This window comes from Perca flavescens, chromosome 6, assembly GCF_004354835.1.
Source record: "Perca flavescens isolate YP-PL-M2 chromosome 6, PFLA_1.0, whole genome shotgun sequence".
NCBI lineage: Eukaryota > Metazoa > Chordata > Actinopteri > Perciformes > Percidae > Perca > Perca flavescens.
This window is the reverse complement of record NC_041336.1, coordinates 21639037-21657922: the sequence shown is the minus strand read 5'-3', so window position 1 is coordinate 21657922 and position 18886 is coordinate 21639037. Positions and strand designations below refer to the sequence as shown.

At 39.2% G+C, this 18886-nt stretch overlaps 2 protein-coding genes across 4 annotated transcripts in view; one reads left to right on the top strand and one right to left on the bottom strand.

Annotated features, from left to right (window-relative positions):
• fhod3b (formin homology 2 domain containing 3b) overlaps positions 1 to 10585 on the bottom strand; it is a 96811-nt gene extending 86226 nt beyond the window's left edge. For all 3 annotated transcript variants that reach the window (XM_028580181.1, XM_028580182.1, XM_028580183.1), the window contains exons 1-2: positions 10043 to 10585; positions 3272 to 3378 (exon numbers count right to left, since the gene is read on the bottom strand). In XM_028580181.1, coding sequence (XP_028435982.1) covers positions 3272 to 3378; positions 10043 to 10207 — 272 coding nt within the window. In that variant the 5' untranslated portion in view covers positions 10208 to 10585. The remainder of the gene's footprint in view (positions 1 to 3271; positions 3379 to 10042) is intronic.
• Positions 10586 to 13354: 2769 nt separating this feature from the next.
• Positions 13355 to 17479, top strand: slc6a19b (solute carrier family 6 member 19b). The gene is made up of 12 exons (XM_028580782.1): positions 13355 to 13556; positions 14492 to 14632; positions 14718 to 14855; positions 14953 to 15134; positions 15223 to 15333; positions 15644 to 15756; positions 15864 to 15992; positions 16106 to 16262; positions 16383 to 16587; positions 16667 to 16826; positions 16999 to 17161; positions 17276 to 17479. Exons 1-12 carry the CDS (start codon positions 13358 to 13360, stop codon positions 17477 to 17479), a joined length of 1902 nt encoding a protein of 633 aa, XP_028436583.1. The 5' UTR covers positions 13355 to 13357.
• Positions 17480 to 18886: the final 1407 nt, after the last annotated feature.

Genomic DNA, 18886 nt, shown 5'->3' with positions numbered 1-18886 from the left:
CTCCTTGAAGTTTAAGCTGTACTGTGTGTTTGACAATTCTTCTGTTTTTTGTATCTCCTCAAATGAAATCTTGTGTACTGTGAGCGTCTACTAAACAATGTCCAAGTGGGTCAGAAAAAAATGAAAATACTGAAAGCGGAGCTGTCCTAAGAGAGATGAGAGGAGATGATCAGAAACTCTGAATAGTTGAGGCAGGAACATTTGGATTTTAATATGCTCGACTTCTAACTGGTTGCCGAACGCATCAAGAACACTCAATAAAGCCAAGAAAGGCGTATTTAGCACAAAACTGTTGGCTTTCAGATGTGCTTCATATGAACCAGGGCAGTAAAATGCTAAAAAGTGTCTTCTTATGTGCTGTGTGTCAGCTACACATTTCACACACTGAATCAATTATGCCAACAATAACAACGCTTCATGTCATTTTCTTAAGACAAGCTAGGGAATATGTCATTGAGGACTTACAACTTTATTAATCATCTGCCATTTAATGTTACATATTTGAGCAAAAACAATGTCAAGCCCAACGCATAACTCAACACATGAGTTCAATGCAACATTTTTCCTACAACATCAGACCCCTAGAACGCTCCCCTGAAACACTACAGGATCTCACTCTTCAATCCATGTAATCCACAAAAATATTCAAGGGCTATAAATGTCTGTAAACACATGTCAGACCATCTGATCCTAACTTTGTCCCATAGCCTACTCCATCTTGGCTCAGGACTACAAATACAGGAAATTGTGTGTATGGGGTCAATCAATCCATTATAGCTAGAAAACTAAATTACACACTGACTACCTTAAACTGTGCAGATCTGTCTGAGGAGCACATGTCTGGGCTATATGGTCAGTTTATAACTGAGTGAGACTGCATCAGAGATGCGACAGGGGATTTATGAGTCACAATCGCCTATAGCTGAGCTTCAAACACGGTGTGGAAGTGATTATGGCCCTTAAGCTCCCGTGACATGGATATCTCCTGGCATTGCAGCGCTCTGTCAGAGGATCATACTTTAATCTGTTTGTAAAGACACTAGGTATGACACAGGCGCCTCAGGAATGTAACCTGTCAGTAATATCAATTACAGATGGATTTAATGGCCAATGATCTGGAAAGTTAAGGAACTCAGGCAGTATGTACTATTCTCTTTCCAAAGGTGGGATGCTAGGCTTAAAGCAAAAAAAAACATTAAAGCACCATTTTGCTTGTTAACTGGAGTTAATGCAACTGTGTTGTTTTGACATCAACTTGTACATTCTTTTCTGTAGGTTAAATGTTTTGGAGTTGGAGACTGCTGTTGACAGATCTGCAGTAATAGGAGGGTGAAAACAGAAATGAAATGGAAAAGTAAAGGTGAAATGGCTCATCAGACCATTTATTAGCTCAATAATCATCAAATCAACAACACCGCAGCAGTGGGGGATGTAATCCTGGGCACATCAGCACCATAAAAAGCCAGCAAGCAGAACTGCCTTATTTTTACAAAATACAGTAATTGGCTAACCACCTTCACCCCCAGCCTCCACAGACAACACTGTGTGGGTTTAATGACACACATCCATACCAGCCTGTGCCAGCTGGCAAGACCCGGGCCCTGGCAGGCTCGGTCTTCTACGAGAAAAGAAGCGGACCACTTTAACCTCACAGCTCTCAATAGCCTCCCATAAGCTCCTAACAATTTCAGATGGAACTGGGAAAGAACGGGACTCTCAACGTCCAATAGAAACACCAAGCCAGAGAGCAGCTTATGAATTCCAAGTTAGACAAATAAACCCATACATGTTTGTGGTTCAGTCGACCAGGAGCTCTCATGCCAACCTTTGGTTTGTGATCATCTAAAAGTGGGCGGCACATGAATGATATATCAACATACTCCACAGTACATGAAAAAACATATGGAGTCAATAAAGTAACTGGCCAAAGAACGTGTATGAAACAGAAATGAAACACAATTTTAAACCTTTCTCTTCATCCAGGTCTAAGACTTATGTTGAAACAAAGCCCCATTTAACTCCATATTACAGGGAAACAATGCAGCTAAATTAGAAGCTGAGAGTTGTGTGTTGGTGGTTGTACAATTGTGTTTAAGCAACTTCTAATGAGAGCAGTGAGGTAACATTCAATAGAGAGGAGGGTGATTACTCATGAGACTCGTCTACACCTCATAATTGGTTTAGATGACATCACTGCTGCCACTGGGCCAGAGAGGCCAGGTATTTTAAGGGACATGAATGGATGAATGCCATGGAAACTCTGACACATTTAGTCTCTTAAAAAAGGGCACTAACGCCACCACAAAACTGATAAAACATATCAAAGGCCAAAATCAGCATCACACATTATCAAAATTATGATTTTATTTTCTTAGATCTTTCAATAGAACAAATATTATAATTGATAAATTACGTTTCCTGAGCCAATGAGATTGTTAAGACACTTGGTGACTGATTCACAGAGGAATTAGTGCAGCTAGCTAATAATACTGATATTAAACTTATTTTCCTCTAGAATGTCAAAGTGCTGAAAGACTTCTGAAACTGAGAGTCCCTCAGGTGAGGTAAAGCCTGCTTGCTCTTCGACAGACCCAAGCACCTCCTGAGAGCAGCTTTTTTGAGCACAGGAGAGCTCAATCAGCTGAGGCCCGGAAAAGGGATTATTTGAATTCATCCTGGAACAAAATAGGTATCATTATGATTCAAATCACTGTAATAGAATCACATTAGGCAAAGGAATATAACAAGCAGAATAAGAATACGTATCCCCATAGCCAAGGAATTAAATAATAATCTTTTCCCTCTTATCTCGGCTACATTTTTTTTGTGTCTCTCTCGAAAAACAGTAATCACTTGTACTGATTATGTCTGACTGTTGAGGCAGAAAAAATATTTGTGTTTAAAAAAAAAAAAAAAACAGATTGTTGTAATCAAAACGTCAAGTTGGTTACTCTTGTATAAAGCATATAATAACAATGATAAATGTTTGTCTGGTAAATAATAGCTAAATGGACCACAAGAGCATGAACAATCTATTCCTGGACAATCAGAGCCTGGCAACTAAACGTACAGTATCAACCTGCCAGTGCCAGTCCCTCTTGTGTTTTCAATCTGAATCTTTTGAAGTGCAAAGAATATATGACCAACTTTAGTGCAGTGATAGAGAATGTTTTTCATTTCAGCACATTGTGTACATGCAATGTTTTGCTTTTGAAGTTTGGTGCTAGTGAAGGAAAAGCTAAGAGAGAGACAGAGGTTATCGTTATCTTACCCTCCTTCCTCCTGAAATCCCTCCAGTTCATCCCTCTGCTCTGCCAGGGTCGACTCCAGGTCCAGGTAGCTGCCATTGTGGGACAGCTGAAGGGCACAGTCATCAGGCTGGACAGGAAGAAGACACAGTTAAACCTTGATTTGTCTTCAACCCTCTAAAGGTTATGTCATGTACACTTTACACATGTAAAGAATGCTAAACATTAAGTAAGTAGTAGATCTGGAGTTTATTGACAGCTAAACAAGTTAAATACAATTGGAGACTAAGTACCTTGTTACAACCAAGACCATGTATGGTATCAAAAATAGGAACAGTCAACCTTTCCAAAGCTGTGAGGGAGAAAATCTATCCACAGAAGTTTAATGTATTTTTTTTTTAAATGGCATAGAGCTCTGGAGAAGTTGGTTTGCAGAAGGATGACTGTGTTGAATGTCTATGTTTCAAGCAAAATATAAGTTCATAACCACATGCATATTAATCACGATGTGGTAAGACTTTTATTCTTTAAATCACAGTAGCAGTTGCAACAACAAGACTGCTCATGTTAGTTATGGTGGTATTATACAAAACATAACTTTGTTCTTTTTAATAGGTCAATGGGAAGATGCATAGTGTATGAGGTTTATCTCTAGTCGGCAGTGGATCATAGAAAGTTATTTTATCAGCTCCTGTCTGCGCTCTACAATGACAGGCATGGCAAGGTTGGAGAGAAGTCCTACAGATTTGGCAGTCTGGTGCCTCTTATCTTTTGGCTCTCCTTGTCTGATAAGTGATAAACTATCATCACACAAGATGATTTTGCAGAGGAGGTATGATTTGTCTGGTCTTGAATAGTTGTCAACAACTGACTGTGGTCAAGGAGATGAGGAATGAGTCTGTGTCTGTTCACTTGTCTGGTTGACCTCCAAATTGGAGATATTAACCTATTTATATTCAAAGTCTTACGGCTCCACGGGACAGCGGCTCCAGCGGTGAAGCAGAGGACGGGAAAACAAATACCATTACTGGAGGGCAAACACATGACTTAAGCGAATAGAGTGGCACTGCTCTGCTCCATCAACAGCCAGGGTATCTAAAACAACCGTATGATGTACAGTCCATAAATATACTGAACTCAGTATATTTGTCTTCTCTTGTCAGCCCACATTGAGGGCTTTGTAAACTGGCAAAGGCTATGATACAAATGACTATTTACACATTCCAAATAAGCAGCCTGTGAGATTCTTTTCTCTTACAAGAAGAGCAACGCAGGTAAACATACTGTATATGTAACATGTAAAACAATGTGTTTTTTAAATCAGGCTGGTTATTGCAAGGTCTGATGCCGTTCAATTTCCTCCCACATATGACAGTAACTTAATTTAACGTTAAGGAGAAAGGCTGGGAAAGACATTATGGGTCTGATGGCTTTGATCTGATCAGCCACTCTGTTTGTATTACTGCACTGCAGCACTCAAGGACTGTGTCATATTTGAGAAGTGAAACAAAACATGTGGTTGGTTAGGATAACTCTCACTCTTCCTCCAACTCTCTCTCTCCCTCTCTTTGACTCTGAGCTGTCTTGCTTGCTTCCCATGTATGGTAGACCAAAAGATTATTGGTAATATAGTCATAGAGATTATAGGCCTGAAAATCTTAATTTTGAGAGACCAGAGATGAGGCGAAGCACAATGCTGACACAGTAAACATACACTGAAAACTTTAGTTGCTCAGTAGATCCTAATTCTACCTAAGGCAAATGATTAAGCCTTAGTTAGATTGTTGTTGATGTCCTTACAGTACGTACGAGAGAAAGGGAGACAGGTAGGCAAACAAACAAAGCTATACTGTACACAGGCAGAGGAGGGAAGCAAGTGCTTCTCCAGATTACAGGACAGATTCTGGACGGACAGGAAATCCAGGCATAAGGGCCAAAATTAGGCCCACTATTTTTATGCCTATGGACTGACATGCCTTTAAAAATAATGAGTGTGACAGTAATAAAAATGTAGCATGAAGGAGAAGACACACTAAATCATATAGGCTGACCAGTGGCTGGGGATTAAATAATGTGTTTGACACTGAATCACATAAAGGAAAACTTGTTTGTATTCAGGGATTAATTAGTTTAGTTTATTCATTCATTCATTTTTCACTTGCTTGTGTCACATATTTGGTGTACGGCACCTGCCAGTGATTTCTTGCCATGTAACCATCTGGAACCATTTTCATTTAAAGAAGTCTGAGATTTATAGTCACTATTCTTTAGTTTCTCTCCAAGGTGTTCTCGATCACTGCTAATTCTAACTATCACAAAAATGCTGCAAGCTGAAAAAATATCACTTTTTTGCAAGTGTAAGAGCTTTTGTGAATAGGGTACACATACTGTCACATCAATCAGATTTATTATTACAGTATTTTCTTTTTACTCTGTTTGCATGTACCAGTTATTTAAATTATACTTTTGGTACTTGTGGATTGGATAAAAGGGCAAACAAATGTTGGTTCTCTTTCAGTTTTACGCTCTGTATCACAACCTGAAATAGACAAAACATTGGGCTGAATTTGCAGCCATAGCCAGTAATTAGCTGTGTAACCAAGAAATGCGATTTCCCCACACAAGGTTTTGACTCGCAGACCAAAAGTGGAAAAGCCAAAGTGAACAATGCAAGTCTGTCATTAATCAGTCCCCATCTGTACATCCTTCTACTCATCCATGTATTCACATATCCATCCTCCAACTGGTGTCACTTTAGAATTCCATTATATAATCGACCTGGATTACTGATAACAAGTGTTGCCATGTATAACCACTCCAGGTTGATGCACATAAATGGCCCTTAATCCAGGAACAGTACTACCAGATTATCAGTAGCAGTGACATCCTTAGCTGTCCCCCGCCCAGGACTTGAACCCACGGTGGCCTGTGATGGCCAAGTCCAGAAAAGTTACCACAAGTGCTGTGCTCTCACACTGAGGTCTGGCCTCTCCCTTCAACCACCATACTGTGGTCCACTGACCAGGGAGGCAGTTAAAGCAGAAAGAGCTAAAAATAAAACATGCAATTTCCAATTTAAAACTGCTATCTCACTCCAAATGTCTTTGGAATGAGATAACATATATTGTGTGGAAATTGTACATTTGAAACTCAATAGCCTAACGTTGTATTTTAAATAGTTTTACAGTTTGTGCAAATGCTAACCCGGGATTAGCCAACCGTACACATATTTGTCTGTAAACTACACCATACTCTAAATCAAACAAGAGGAATTACAGTAAACCACTCTAAAAGCTTAGTTTGTTTGATAAAGGTAAGGATGATATTTGTGGTCTTTCTCCAAAGGCAAGTGATTTATAACTCATTAAGACACACTTGATGCATGAAACGGAAACCACAACAGCAATCTTACATTTCTGTCAAGCATGCAAGGATGAGTCTGTCCACGGATGCTGCATTCTTCTGAAAGGAGCCCTCTGCTGAGACAACCCTCCAAAAATGCAGAGACCAGCAAAACCTCAACTCTGCATAACAATGTGTAAAAGAATTCAAAGGAGCTCTGACAGGCATGAAGGAGGAACCTGTATTTTACAGCATTTAACATAACTTCTCATTATGGGACTCTGTAATTTCTTAGGGGGAAAAAACGGCCCAAAAATTGAAATTGGTAAAGTGAGAGTCCATTCTCCAAGACATAGCCACATTTTCCCTCCCTTGTATACTGCTTTGCAATCCGATGCCAGGCCTCAAGGCCACCAAGCCGCAAACTACAAAACATTGACAGAGAAGAAAGCATGTGAAGGACTATTGATCTATTGATTTACAATGACATTACCAGCATATTTGGAGTAACTCCAGCAAATTCTGAACACCCCCCCCATTTGTCATTTGACACGGATAATGCATTATTCATGTAGAATAAAAAGGCTGAGTCAGGTAATGACTAGTCATACTTTCCATCTACAGAAGCAACAGAAAAGCTTGTTTATAAATCAGATGCTACAGCTATAAATGGTAAGGATGAATATTGGTTTCTTTATCACAAACACCCGATTACAAGTGTGAAATTTCCATTATAACTCTTAGAGTACTCAACAGTGCTACTGCAATACATTACATACTGCATTATAATGCATGGTGGCATGGCATTTTCCAAAAGGCCACAGGGTGAAAAACTAACAAAGTGCGTCTGCTGTCCTGACAAAGCTGTCATTGCTACTAGGGCTGTGCTCGATTGAAGAACTTCTTAGTCGACTAACACTCATTCAATTGTACTGACTAATCGATTAGTTGATTTAATCGACAGATCTGTACGAGTTTCTCCGCAAAGATTCATGCAACAGCACCACTTTAATTCTTGTGTTTACCAGAGATGTGCTCGTACGTTTCTTGGAAATAAGTCATTCAGCATGAAAAAAGAGCATGAAACATGACTAATCGACTAAAGAAATCTAAGTTGACTAAGACCAAAACAACCGATTAGTCGACTAATCGACCAAGAGGGAGCAGCCCTAGTTGCTACACAACAAGCATTTACAATTTGAATCATTGTTGTTGTAAACTATAATCCTTGGTCATAACGGCTTTTGATGTTTGAACCTCAAACAGTTACTGGTAATTGATGTTTGACTTTGTACAGCATCATAGCCACAGTGCCACCTCATGTACAAAACCAATACAACACACACAAACACACACACACACACACACACACACACACGTATAAACAACAACTGCACACACATGTACAGATCACCCCTCTTGAGACTGCAGACTGAAACTGACAGGAACAGCCCAGAGACAGCATATGCTTGCTGTTTTGACTCCCTCGGCACCATGTGTTAGCAGCGTGCTATTTATACCAGATTGACCTGCTGCATTGAGACGGAGCTCAAAGACAACAGATTTGCTGCCAAAGGCTTTTACAGGGTCGCACCAGAGTCACTTCTTCAAACTTTTGAGGGTGTGAGTCAGAGAGCTGTGGTGACAGTCTTGTCAATCACCTGATCACCTTTTTTATGAAAAGCACAAGGGCTGCTCTTTCAAGTTACTGCTTACCACCACAAATGCCCGTATCTCACTAACCAGGCGCTGCAGAGCCTACCACGGGTACTCCCTCTCTGTCTAGTTTGCGGTCCAGCTGGCCTACTGCTAAACTGAGACCAGTCGAATGTGCAAAGTACATCAGCTCTTTGTTTGTGTTTTTAATTCTGCCCGCTTCCCTCTCCTCTCTCAAACAGTGGAAAGCATTCCCATCCCATCCTGCTGGTCAGACTGAGTGGGCTGCAGAATGAGAGCCAGGCTTGTGGTGATCCACAGCATCCTGAGGCTTCCGTGACTTATCTTACCAGCTCTACTCAAACAAGATGGAGTACCATTGATCTGACAGAATGAAGGAAGACCCTAATTAACTTTCTATTTACGCAACTTCCCAGACGGACTAAGATGAATACTCAATAAAAGACTCAACCTCAGATGCTATGGCCCCTTTGCTTTGTTTAAATTTGAAGGTTGGTAGATGAGGCCTTTAGAAAATGTGTTTGGATGGACATAATCTAATCAGAAGGCAGAAACAGTTATTTCTCAAGAGATATAGCGTTCAGAGGCCTCTAAAAGAAAAAGAAACTAGAAAATGGGCTCCAGGTTTACATTATTTGTCAATGGTTTTCTTTAGGAAACTTAAACAAGGCAATTTACACCATACCAAAGTGGAGCATTCAGTTATTTTGAGCTGCTCAAAACTGGCAGTGCAGTTCTGGATTTTTAGCAAGCAAAACAATGTGTAGCGTTTCACCTCTTCAAGCAGTTAGGACTAAATGAAGACCGATGAGATGCAGCAGCTGACCAACCACAACAATGTGGCGGTACAGCAAAATGCATTCTGCTTTTGACTAAGGAAATGACAGCCAAAAAGGTAAGCAAATAACAAAATGATGGAAACATGTGTTGTGTTTAGATACACATGGATTCAGGAGTTGTGTTGAGATCAGATGGTTGTAAATTTAAATCCCCAGATCTAGGACAATCCGGGTGGAGAATTACCCTATGGAGCTTCCATCCCTTATTAACTGACCAACTGGGCATTTGACCCCCTCTAACTCCAATTGGGGCTGTGTGAAGTGACAATAGCAGAAGAGCTTTCCTACATGGACTTCAAGCCTGCCCGTTCATGGCTGGCACAGACAAATGCAAAGTTGGCTCCTTTTCCATGAAAAATAATTGTAAACATTTTTTTCAGCTTAAGACAAGAAACAACCAACTGAAAGTTGAGGGAAGGTTAATAGTAAACAAACAACCATTATTGATAAATTAAGTATATCACATTTGCATTACTGGTTTCCTTTGTTTCTTTTGTCTTACACATTTTTTTGAAAGATCTCCCTAAGTCTAGCTAACACGAGAAACAGGTCTAAGTGATGGGATTAGTGTTGTGGTTGAGGCAAACATTAACAGATTCCTGCCCCTCAGCAAAATAATGTGTGTCTTCATCATTTCAACATTACCTAAAACCACTAAATACTCCATAATGTCATTATATAGGCATATCTTACTGACACTGTGCATGCAATGCATGAATGCATGTTGATGCTCCATCAGCATCCCATAACAGCAAGCTGCTTCAAGTCACCAGCTCTATAATGGTTCATTAGGTTTGTTTGGTAGTAACCACATCAACATGTCCAAGCTAATTATTAGTTGAGCATTTTGTGGGTTTTAACTTTGTACTAAGCTCATTTAAAGAGACATGAACAAAAACAAAATCAAGACGTTAATAAGTATACTGCATAGCCTACCTTATGCGGGGCTTTAAGCAGCCTGTGGACTCCAGCAATCTGATTTATCAGAGGAATATCTTCCCTGAAAGTGTACAGAGGTGGCCTGGTGGGCTCGGGGAAATTGGTGCTGTTAAATGGATCAGTATCATCTAAGAACTGTACCCGGCATATAAACGTAGCCATGATGCATCCATGCAAGGCGATTTAGATAATGAAAATATTGGATGCGACACCACAGCCTCTGACAGACAGGCGGGCAGCGAACTACCGGCAGGTCTTCTGCAGTAGCAAAATCCTGCACCCTCTGTTATCCTTGGACCTTCTCCATTCGCGTCACGCAGCGCAGAGGACTCAGGACAGTGAACACAACAGCCCAGAAGTAAATATCCAGGGTACCTCGTTGAGAGGTACGGTTAGTCAGTGCGGTGTGGAAATGAGCGGGGCGGCAGTATCCATGGGCACAGCGGGCGTCAGAGGTGCGGAGGCAGACTGCGGACGGGACTGCTACACTTGGCGCCTGGTCTGTGAGAGCGATGGGAAGCGGCTCCCTCCTCAAGCATAAACTCTGCCAGGGGACACAGCAGCCAGACACCAGCCGGCTGACTCAGCTCATATTACAGGCACAATGGCGGCCTCCAGTGGCCAATATGAGAAGCACACACAAAAAACGCTGCACCGAAGCTGGCAGCGACTCAACCGCAGCGCGCGATGTAATCAGTTAAAACCTGACAAACATATTGTACGTAACACTAGATAGATAGTAGACAGAGCTACTCCATATAGCATAAATATAGATGACAGACCGTCAGACCGTCAGACAGATAGATAGATAGATAGATAGATAGATCGCCCCCCCTCCCCCAATTTAAAATTAAAAAAGTAACTTAAACAACTAATAAGTTGTTATTAGGTAACTCATTCCACGAAATCGGTGCCTTTTCAACTTTAAACATTTGAAAAATATAATTGTTTCAAACTGATTTTTTTCAATACCCATTAAATTAAGACATCTAAACATGACAATAAATTGTGTTGGGCCATTTCAAGCTATGCCATTTATTATTTATATGTATTATTGCTCTGGGATAGTAACTGGACTGATGGTTACAGGTCTGATGATTTTATGCTTATATGCTAATTTTAACAGGTCAAGGTCAGAAAGGCACATGGCATGTAATTTGAAAGGGTATTACTTCTAGATATTGGTAATATCAGGATTAATAAATAATTATTTATGTGTATGCCTACACTTTAAAAAAATGGTAACAGGACTGATGTTGTATGCCGACCCCTTTCTAACAACCCTGATCAAATTATGTTGCTTCCTTGAAATTATGTCACTTCTGGTTTGTACCATTATGTTATAGGGTTTTTTGGTGATAGTAACAGGATTGATATGAAATTAGGGTCAATGATAAAATGACTTATATTTCTAAGAAAATATATATATATTTATGTCAAAACCATTGCTTAACAATGATATTACACTTGAGACAATATAAAACTGTGAAAATTGTATCATTTTACCAACATTTTACAAATGAGAAGTCCTGTTGAAAAAGAGCAACCATAGCGGGGGACTGGCCAAAATTGTCCAAAATCCTTACCCATAGCATATAATATGTGATTTTAATTATTTAAAATTATATTTTATTGGCTTTTAGTTGGGCTTATATTGATGCATGTGATCTATTAGTAACTTTACGTTTTTTAAATTACACATTTATTTGTTGTTAAAGCAACTTTAGAACTGATTATTTGTTAGGGACACAAAGGCACCAATTTCATGGAATGACAAGCAGATATTTGTAAGGTTTTATTAATGTATTTGTCAAACTATTGCCTAACTCTTCCTGTGAAGCATCCATAATGATTGACTGACAATATAGATTATGTATTGTCCTTTAACAAGGAAATGTTTGTACAAAGGCCTCACATAAATGGATACATAAATACGTTGTATACCACAACATAACAACATGAGAGACATAACATCCACACATACCTATACACATATCATTTATCAATGTATTCTGATAAATGCCACTATGGCAGAGGGAACAAAACTCCTGCCATACTGTAGCATGCCTGTTTCCAGGCCAGGGAGCAATATCTATTGCCAGATGGAAGCAGTGTAAAGAATGGGTTGAGAGGGTGCTGGGTCATGGTCAATGATGTGAGCTCTGCGTGCGATTACACGATTGCATGGCTTAGCTGTTGAGGTCTGAGAGGTTGGTGTTGGGGAGGCCAATCATTTTGGCGGCGTTGTGTGATGCATATGAGTTTGTTCCAGTTGGAGACAGATATCACTGGTGAAGAAACAGGGGAAACAATAGTGGAGGTAGGGTTGAATTATACTTTTATAGAGCAGTAAAAGAAGGTGGGGGGCAAAATAAAGTGCTTTTAGCTTGTGAATGGCAGAGAGTCTTTGTTGGCAACATTTGTGGATGTCAGTGGTGTGTTGATCAAAGCTCAGTTTGTTGTCCAGGGTGAGTCAGAGATATTTGAAGCACGCCAATGGCATGCACTGTTTGTGGTCTGTTGCTGAGAAAGCTGTGTACCCAGTGGATAAGAAGTGTGGTGTTGGGGGGGGCGGGGGGAGGGCGTTGAGATGGTGGAGTTCCGTGATCACCTGGTGGCGCTGAATCGCGTTAAAAGCAAAACTGAAGTCAAAAAAGAAGAGTCTGGCGAAGTTATCTGGTGATTCTAGGTGTTGTAGGAGGGAGTGGAGGAGGCATACAACACTGCTTGACTAATACATCTATATTATACCGTTTTGTTATATGTAATAATCAAGTGCATATTTATAATTACTTATTCTCTCTCTATGACAAATGAGCAAACTCCATCTGCTGACTTAAGGATTTTTTTTGTCAAACTACTATTTACAAAGTCAATAATGAACCTTCAACATGTCTTCATTATTTATACATTTTTAACAGTTTTAAAAGTGAATAAACAGTTGACACGTTTTATAAAAGTCTGTGGATTTATATCTGTTCTTAAATATATCATTGTTACTGTATACTGTTTCAATACATTTTTAACTTTACAATAAATCCTATAAACATTGTTTTTCTCCAGTAAACCAGTGCTTCCTGTGCATTGACCATTCTTCATCAGATAAGACACTGGTAAACTGTCATGTGTGTTCCTACTAGGATTCAAAGGCTGCACACTGAATGACTCTGATGCTCTCTGACACCACAGCCTAGTCAATCTATTACAGAGGTCCAGTTCATATTGCAGGATCTCATGGTGTGAGCCTCAGTTTACATCCCAGCACTTCACAGTGCACTATTGAATCACTGCAATTCTAGTGTTCGACAGATCATGAAGTTACAACTCCCCAATCCAGGCCTGGAGAACAGGATACTGTCCCATCAGCAGCTGGACAAACTGGAGAAGGATGAGGCTGGAGACAGACCAAAATGGGACAACAAGACCCAGTACATGTTGACCTGTGTTGGGTTTTGTGTGGGACTTGGAAATGTCTGGCGGTTCCCCTACTTGTGTCAGAGTCATGGAGGAGGCAAGTGATACTTTCATGGTTTACTGTACTTATTCCATATTTGACTATTTTCAATAACACTGTTTGATTGGAACAAAAATATTTCATACCTTATTATATCCAATCCAGACTTTTTGGAGTACATGAGCATAAGGTATACTCCCATACTTCTATATTAACATTTCATTTACAGACATCAGGGAGGTATTTGTCTGCCTGCTACTGCCATCAAAACATAATTTTAGATTGCCTGTTTGTAAAAGAAATAGAAGGTGGCTTGGTTTTATTTCTGAAGTCAAAAGATGCAACAGCCAACATAAAATGGAAAGCCATTTACTTTGTACCTAAACTGATAAATGCACATGTATTTGTAGTTTTGGGTGGATTTGTTTCTTTGCTTCTACTGGGTTTGATTTTTACCAGCATATTTTGTATTTTTACATTGTTTTTATGTGTGAATGTATTGTTTGCTGTTGTTTTATATTTGCAAACTAGCTTGCCTCAATTGTCCCTGTGGGGCAAATTTTGAATTAAACTGGATCGATTTGCAGTGCAGTTCTGCATCACTGGGTATGATGATAAAGTCCACCTAATAGTTGATACCCTTGTCCAATTAAGTAGTAAATAAACAACCGCTCCAGTGGATATCACAAGACCGCTGATCCAATAATGACTGTATATTCTTACATCTTTTACAGTAGTAGAGGCATCTTAAATCACATTAAGCAGTGAAGAGTCAAAAAGATGGCCTGAAACTGAATGTGTAGATAAGACATTTTATACTCTCTGACTCACAGGAAATCCTTGTATAAGGGCTTACTGCAAACAGTAACTCAACTGTTGGACTTTATCTCTGCATGTGTTCCAGCGTATCCTAAATGATTAACATCAAGATTTATTTATATTAATGATTTATTATTGTTGTCCATTACCAGTTCCTTTTTTTAATTCTCCAGGAGCATTTATGATACCATTTTTGATCCTGCTGGTTCTTGAAGGAATCCCACTTCTGCACCTTGAGTTTGCTATTGGTCAACGTTTAAGAAGAGGCAGTTTGGGAGTGTGGGCTACAATTCATCCCTATTTGACTGGCATTGGTGAGAAACATTCTTTGCATAATGTTTGCTACAATTAGTGCAAACGTGCCCTAAAAACAAACCCTTTTAAAACATTCATTGGCAGGTATTGCATCTATGTGTGTATCTCTGACGATCAGTCTCTACTACAACACCATTATGGCCTGGATTCTGTGGTACTTGTTTAATTCATTTCAAGAGTCTCTGCCTTGGAGCCAATGTCCCATGAATGCTAATTTGACAGGTAATGCTACAACTGGTACGGTACTTCTGCAGTATGGGAATTATGATATAAACTTGATTTTGCCTTACTGACACACTCAGTTATTATATTATGTCAGGCATTGTCTCCGAGTGTGAGAGGAGCTCCCCTGTGGATTATTTCTGGTACAGGGAGACCCTGAACACAACTCCAGCGATTGAAGAGGACGGCGGTCTGCAGTGGTGGATACTGTTATGTCACATATGTGCGTGGTCTGTCCTCTATATCTGCATCATTCGTGGTATTGAGACCACCGGGAAGGTACAGCACATTGCTTACTAAAATAAAACAAAGATAAGATTTTAATTCAGCTAAACCGTAATTGTGTGAACACTTAATTTTTTCTAAGGCTGTGTATGTGACTTCGACCCTTCCCTACGTGGTGCTGACAATTTTTCTGATCAGAGGGTTGACCCTGAAGGGCTCTTTGAATGGGGTTAAGTTTCTCTTCACACCAGATGTAAGTTTAATTTTTTTAAATTCATTTTAGCAATAACACTGGTCTCTAGTATCTAATGTTCAAAATATGTTTGAATGCATATTGTAAATTTTGAGGACAACATTTAATGCGAAGATATTTTTAGCATTTTGACATAAAATATAATAAAAAATCAGTTTGTGGTGCTCTACCAGCTACCCCCATCTATGGCATATTTTACCAAAGTCCTCTGAATAGACCTCAGCCATAGTAGCCTCATTAGAGGTTTACGTAGACCATGCATAGCAATATGTTTATCCATAATTGTGTACTTACTTACTTATTCTTTCAGTTAACAGAGCTGGCTAAGCCATCAACATGGCTTGATGCGGGTGCTCAAGTTTTCTATTCCTTCTCTCTGGCTTTTGGTGGTCTTATTTCCTTCTCCAGCTATAACTCAGTGCAGTAAGTTATTTTGTTTTAACCTGTGCCGTTTAAAGTTACAGGTAATTGCACTGTGCTTCTAAAGTACCTAAATAAAGTATCTAAATAAAAATGCATTTTTTCTTTAGTAACAACTGTGAACAGGATGCAGTGATTATCTCTATCATCAACGGTATCACCTCTGTCTATGCGGCAACTGTCATTTACACCATAATCGGCTTCAGAGCAACAGAGAGATTTGACAACTGTCTCTCTGGGTACATCATGCCTTTTTTTGTCAAATTATACATTTTACCAGCTCAATATGTTTTTTCTTCAGAGGTACATTGACTGTAAAAACCTTTTTAACCTAACAAATTTTGCGTTTCAGAAACATCCTAACATTACTAAATGTGTTTGAGCTTCCTGAGGGCAACATCACTGACAGCAACTACAATCAGGTTGTTGAGCGTCTTAATGCAACACACCCTGAGGTTTTTCAACAGCTGGATCTTAAGACCTGCAACTTAAATACTTTTCTTAGTGAGGTAAGATTATGTATGCACCAGGACAACAGCTTCCCTTTTAGTGGAAACTTAACCGCGATTATTTCTGTTACACGATCCCTGCCATGCTTTGCTATAACGCTGTGCTGTGTTTGGGCCTAGGGAGTTGAAGGAACTGGTTTAGCCTTCATTGTGTTCACTGAGGCTATCACCAAGATGCCCCTCTCACCGTTGTGGGCTGTCCTTTTCTTCATAATGCTCTTCTGTCTTGGCCTGTCTTCTATGTTTGGTAACATTGAGGGAGTTCTAGTACCACTGCAAGACCTCAAGGTCTTCCCTAAGACATGGCCAAAAGAGGTTGTCACTGGTAACTCCCACATGTATTCTCTCATTTTATATAAATAAGGATTTCTGGTATATTGTATCAACTCTTTGCTCTCCATCAGGTGTAACGTGCATGCTCTGCTGTCTGGTGGGTCTGATATTTATCCAAGGCTCAGGAAGCTATTGGCTTTCACTCTTTGACACCTATGGAGGATCCATCCCTCTGCTAGTTGTTGCATTCTGCGAGATGATCTCAGTGGTGTACATATATGGGATAGACAGGTGATATTAAAATAGATTGTTTTATGTCACTGTTTATGTCTTTCATCAATTAAGAGATGAGAGGAACACAATTATAGCATGGTATCACAAGCAACCCACACTATTATTGCGCCACCTTTATTAAGAGAAGCTTGTTTGGCAATTAAATATGTGTGTCACTGTCCTCCTATAGGTTCAATGATGATATTAAGTTCATGATTGGACACAAACCCAACTTCTTCTGGCAGGCGTCATGGAGAGTCATCAGCCCGCTCATCATGTTTATCATCTTGGTCTTTTACTTCGTCACCAAAGTTTCTGAAAAGATCGTTTACAAAGCCTGGAATCCTGAATCGGTAAATAAGATTTTATGTTGAGATGATCTCCCATCAATTACAGCTAATGATCTTCTAAAACATACACTTGCCACTGAAAACGCAAGATATAGCATCTTTTCTTTGTCTTTGCAGAATACTTTCCCCACACTGGAAGAAAAGCCATATCCAGCATGGATCTATGCGATCATCTTTATATTGGCAGGGATACCCAGTCTTGCTGTGCCTTTTGTTTGTGTCTGGAAATGCTTAAAGTCAAAGAAGAGGGTTAAGCCACATGTTGATAATATCTCTGACCAAATTCAAATGAACAATGAGAGCAAAAAATCCACAGCCTAATATTGTGGTAAAATCCCCAATTATCTATGTTTCTCTTTTTCAAGAACATTGAAGTGGTTGCTATCATGGTTTAATCGATGCAATTTTAAAATAGAAGGCAGAACTCTGTGTTTCCTCAGCCACCTGTGACAATGCTCACTTCTTAGCAGTGAATCAGGTGACAATATGGAAAGCTGTAAAATTCAAAAGACACAGCTACATAACAATTTGCCTTAAGGTTGGTCTGTTTCCTGTTAATTCAAAGACATCTCCCAAAATAGTAGCTTATTGGCTTTTGATGCTCTCAGTTATTTGTCAAGTAGTAGTGATGCTTTCTGCAAGGCGTCACTCTCAGATTCCCCGTCGTAAAAAGACCTTGCCATCCTAAAAACACCAGAAACAATGTCCTCAAACAATGTCATTGAGTGCATGGAGCTAATAACAAATCTGTATACTATCACTTTTGTGAAGGCAATACATTTGGCTAATACAATGGTATTACATTTGTATTGTGTCCAATTAATGCAAAGAAATTAAAATCTACTGAACGCAGGATCTTAGTGCATGGGTTGATCTTTCAGACGGCTTAAGTATGATTTGACTATTCCATGTTGCCATTTGAGAATGAGAGGAGGTGCTGCCCCAGAAGGAAGCTGACTTTAACCCTTGTGTTGTCTTCCCCTCAGCCATTTGTTTTTACATGTTTTTGTCACTTTTTTCAATGCTTTTTATACATAGTCAATACACCTAATTTATTTGACATTATACCTAATTTTTGAGTAAAAAAAAAAGCAATAATTATTAATTATTTTTTACTAATAGTTCAGAGGATGTTGAGTGGATCACAGACTGGTATTGGTCAGTAAGTTGTAGTAAGTTTAGTCAGGATATACTGTTTTGATTTTTTTTTTCAAATGCTATAAAATTGTATGAAACACCCAAAAATAAAAGTTAGTATTTATTTTTCCTGGGAAGAATATTGTGGTTCCATACGTCCAATCCATGTTATTATGCATCCATGTTATTATTTAATAACAAGCAATTTGGTTGAATATTTCTGATATAAATTTTTTTGAAAACGGGTCAAATTTGACCCGAGGACAACACAAGTGTTAAGCCGTGTAATGAAGGGGCACCCATCTGTCTAGCTGGGGGCATTACTGTGACGTATTTGAGAAGTAAATTAAATATTGATTAAATCAGCTGCATAGTGTTGTGTTATTTTAAATCCCTTAGCTTGTGCATTTGTCTGTAATAAAATAAAACTGATTGACACTATGTGTGCTGTATGACTCTACTCTGTTTTCCAGTTATATAATAATAATAATAATAATAATAATGAATGTGAGAGATTGAGGTCTGTATGAATATCATAGAGAATAGAAATTCAGTACAAGGCATTTTAAATAGTGTTTTTGTTGATTAAGT

Excerpts from the sequence above, each read along its gene's own strand:
- slc6a19b (XM_028580782.1), top strand. The coding sequence starts at position 13,358 with ATGAAGTTACAACTCCCCAATCCAGGCCTGGAGAACAGGATACTGTCC. Across the intron at positions 14,856-14,952 it reads CATGAATGCTAATTTGACAG|GCATTGTCTCCGAGTGTGAG; the intron begins GTAATGCTACAA and ends ATATTATGTCAG. Across the intron at positions 15,135-15,222 it reads GTATTGAGACCACCGGGAAG|GCTGTGTATGTGACTTCGAC; the intron begins GTACAGCACATT and ends ATTTTTTCTAAG.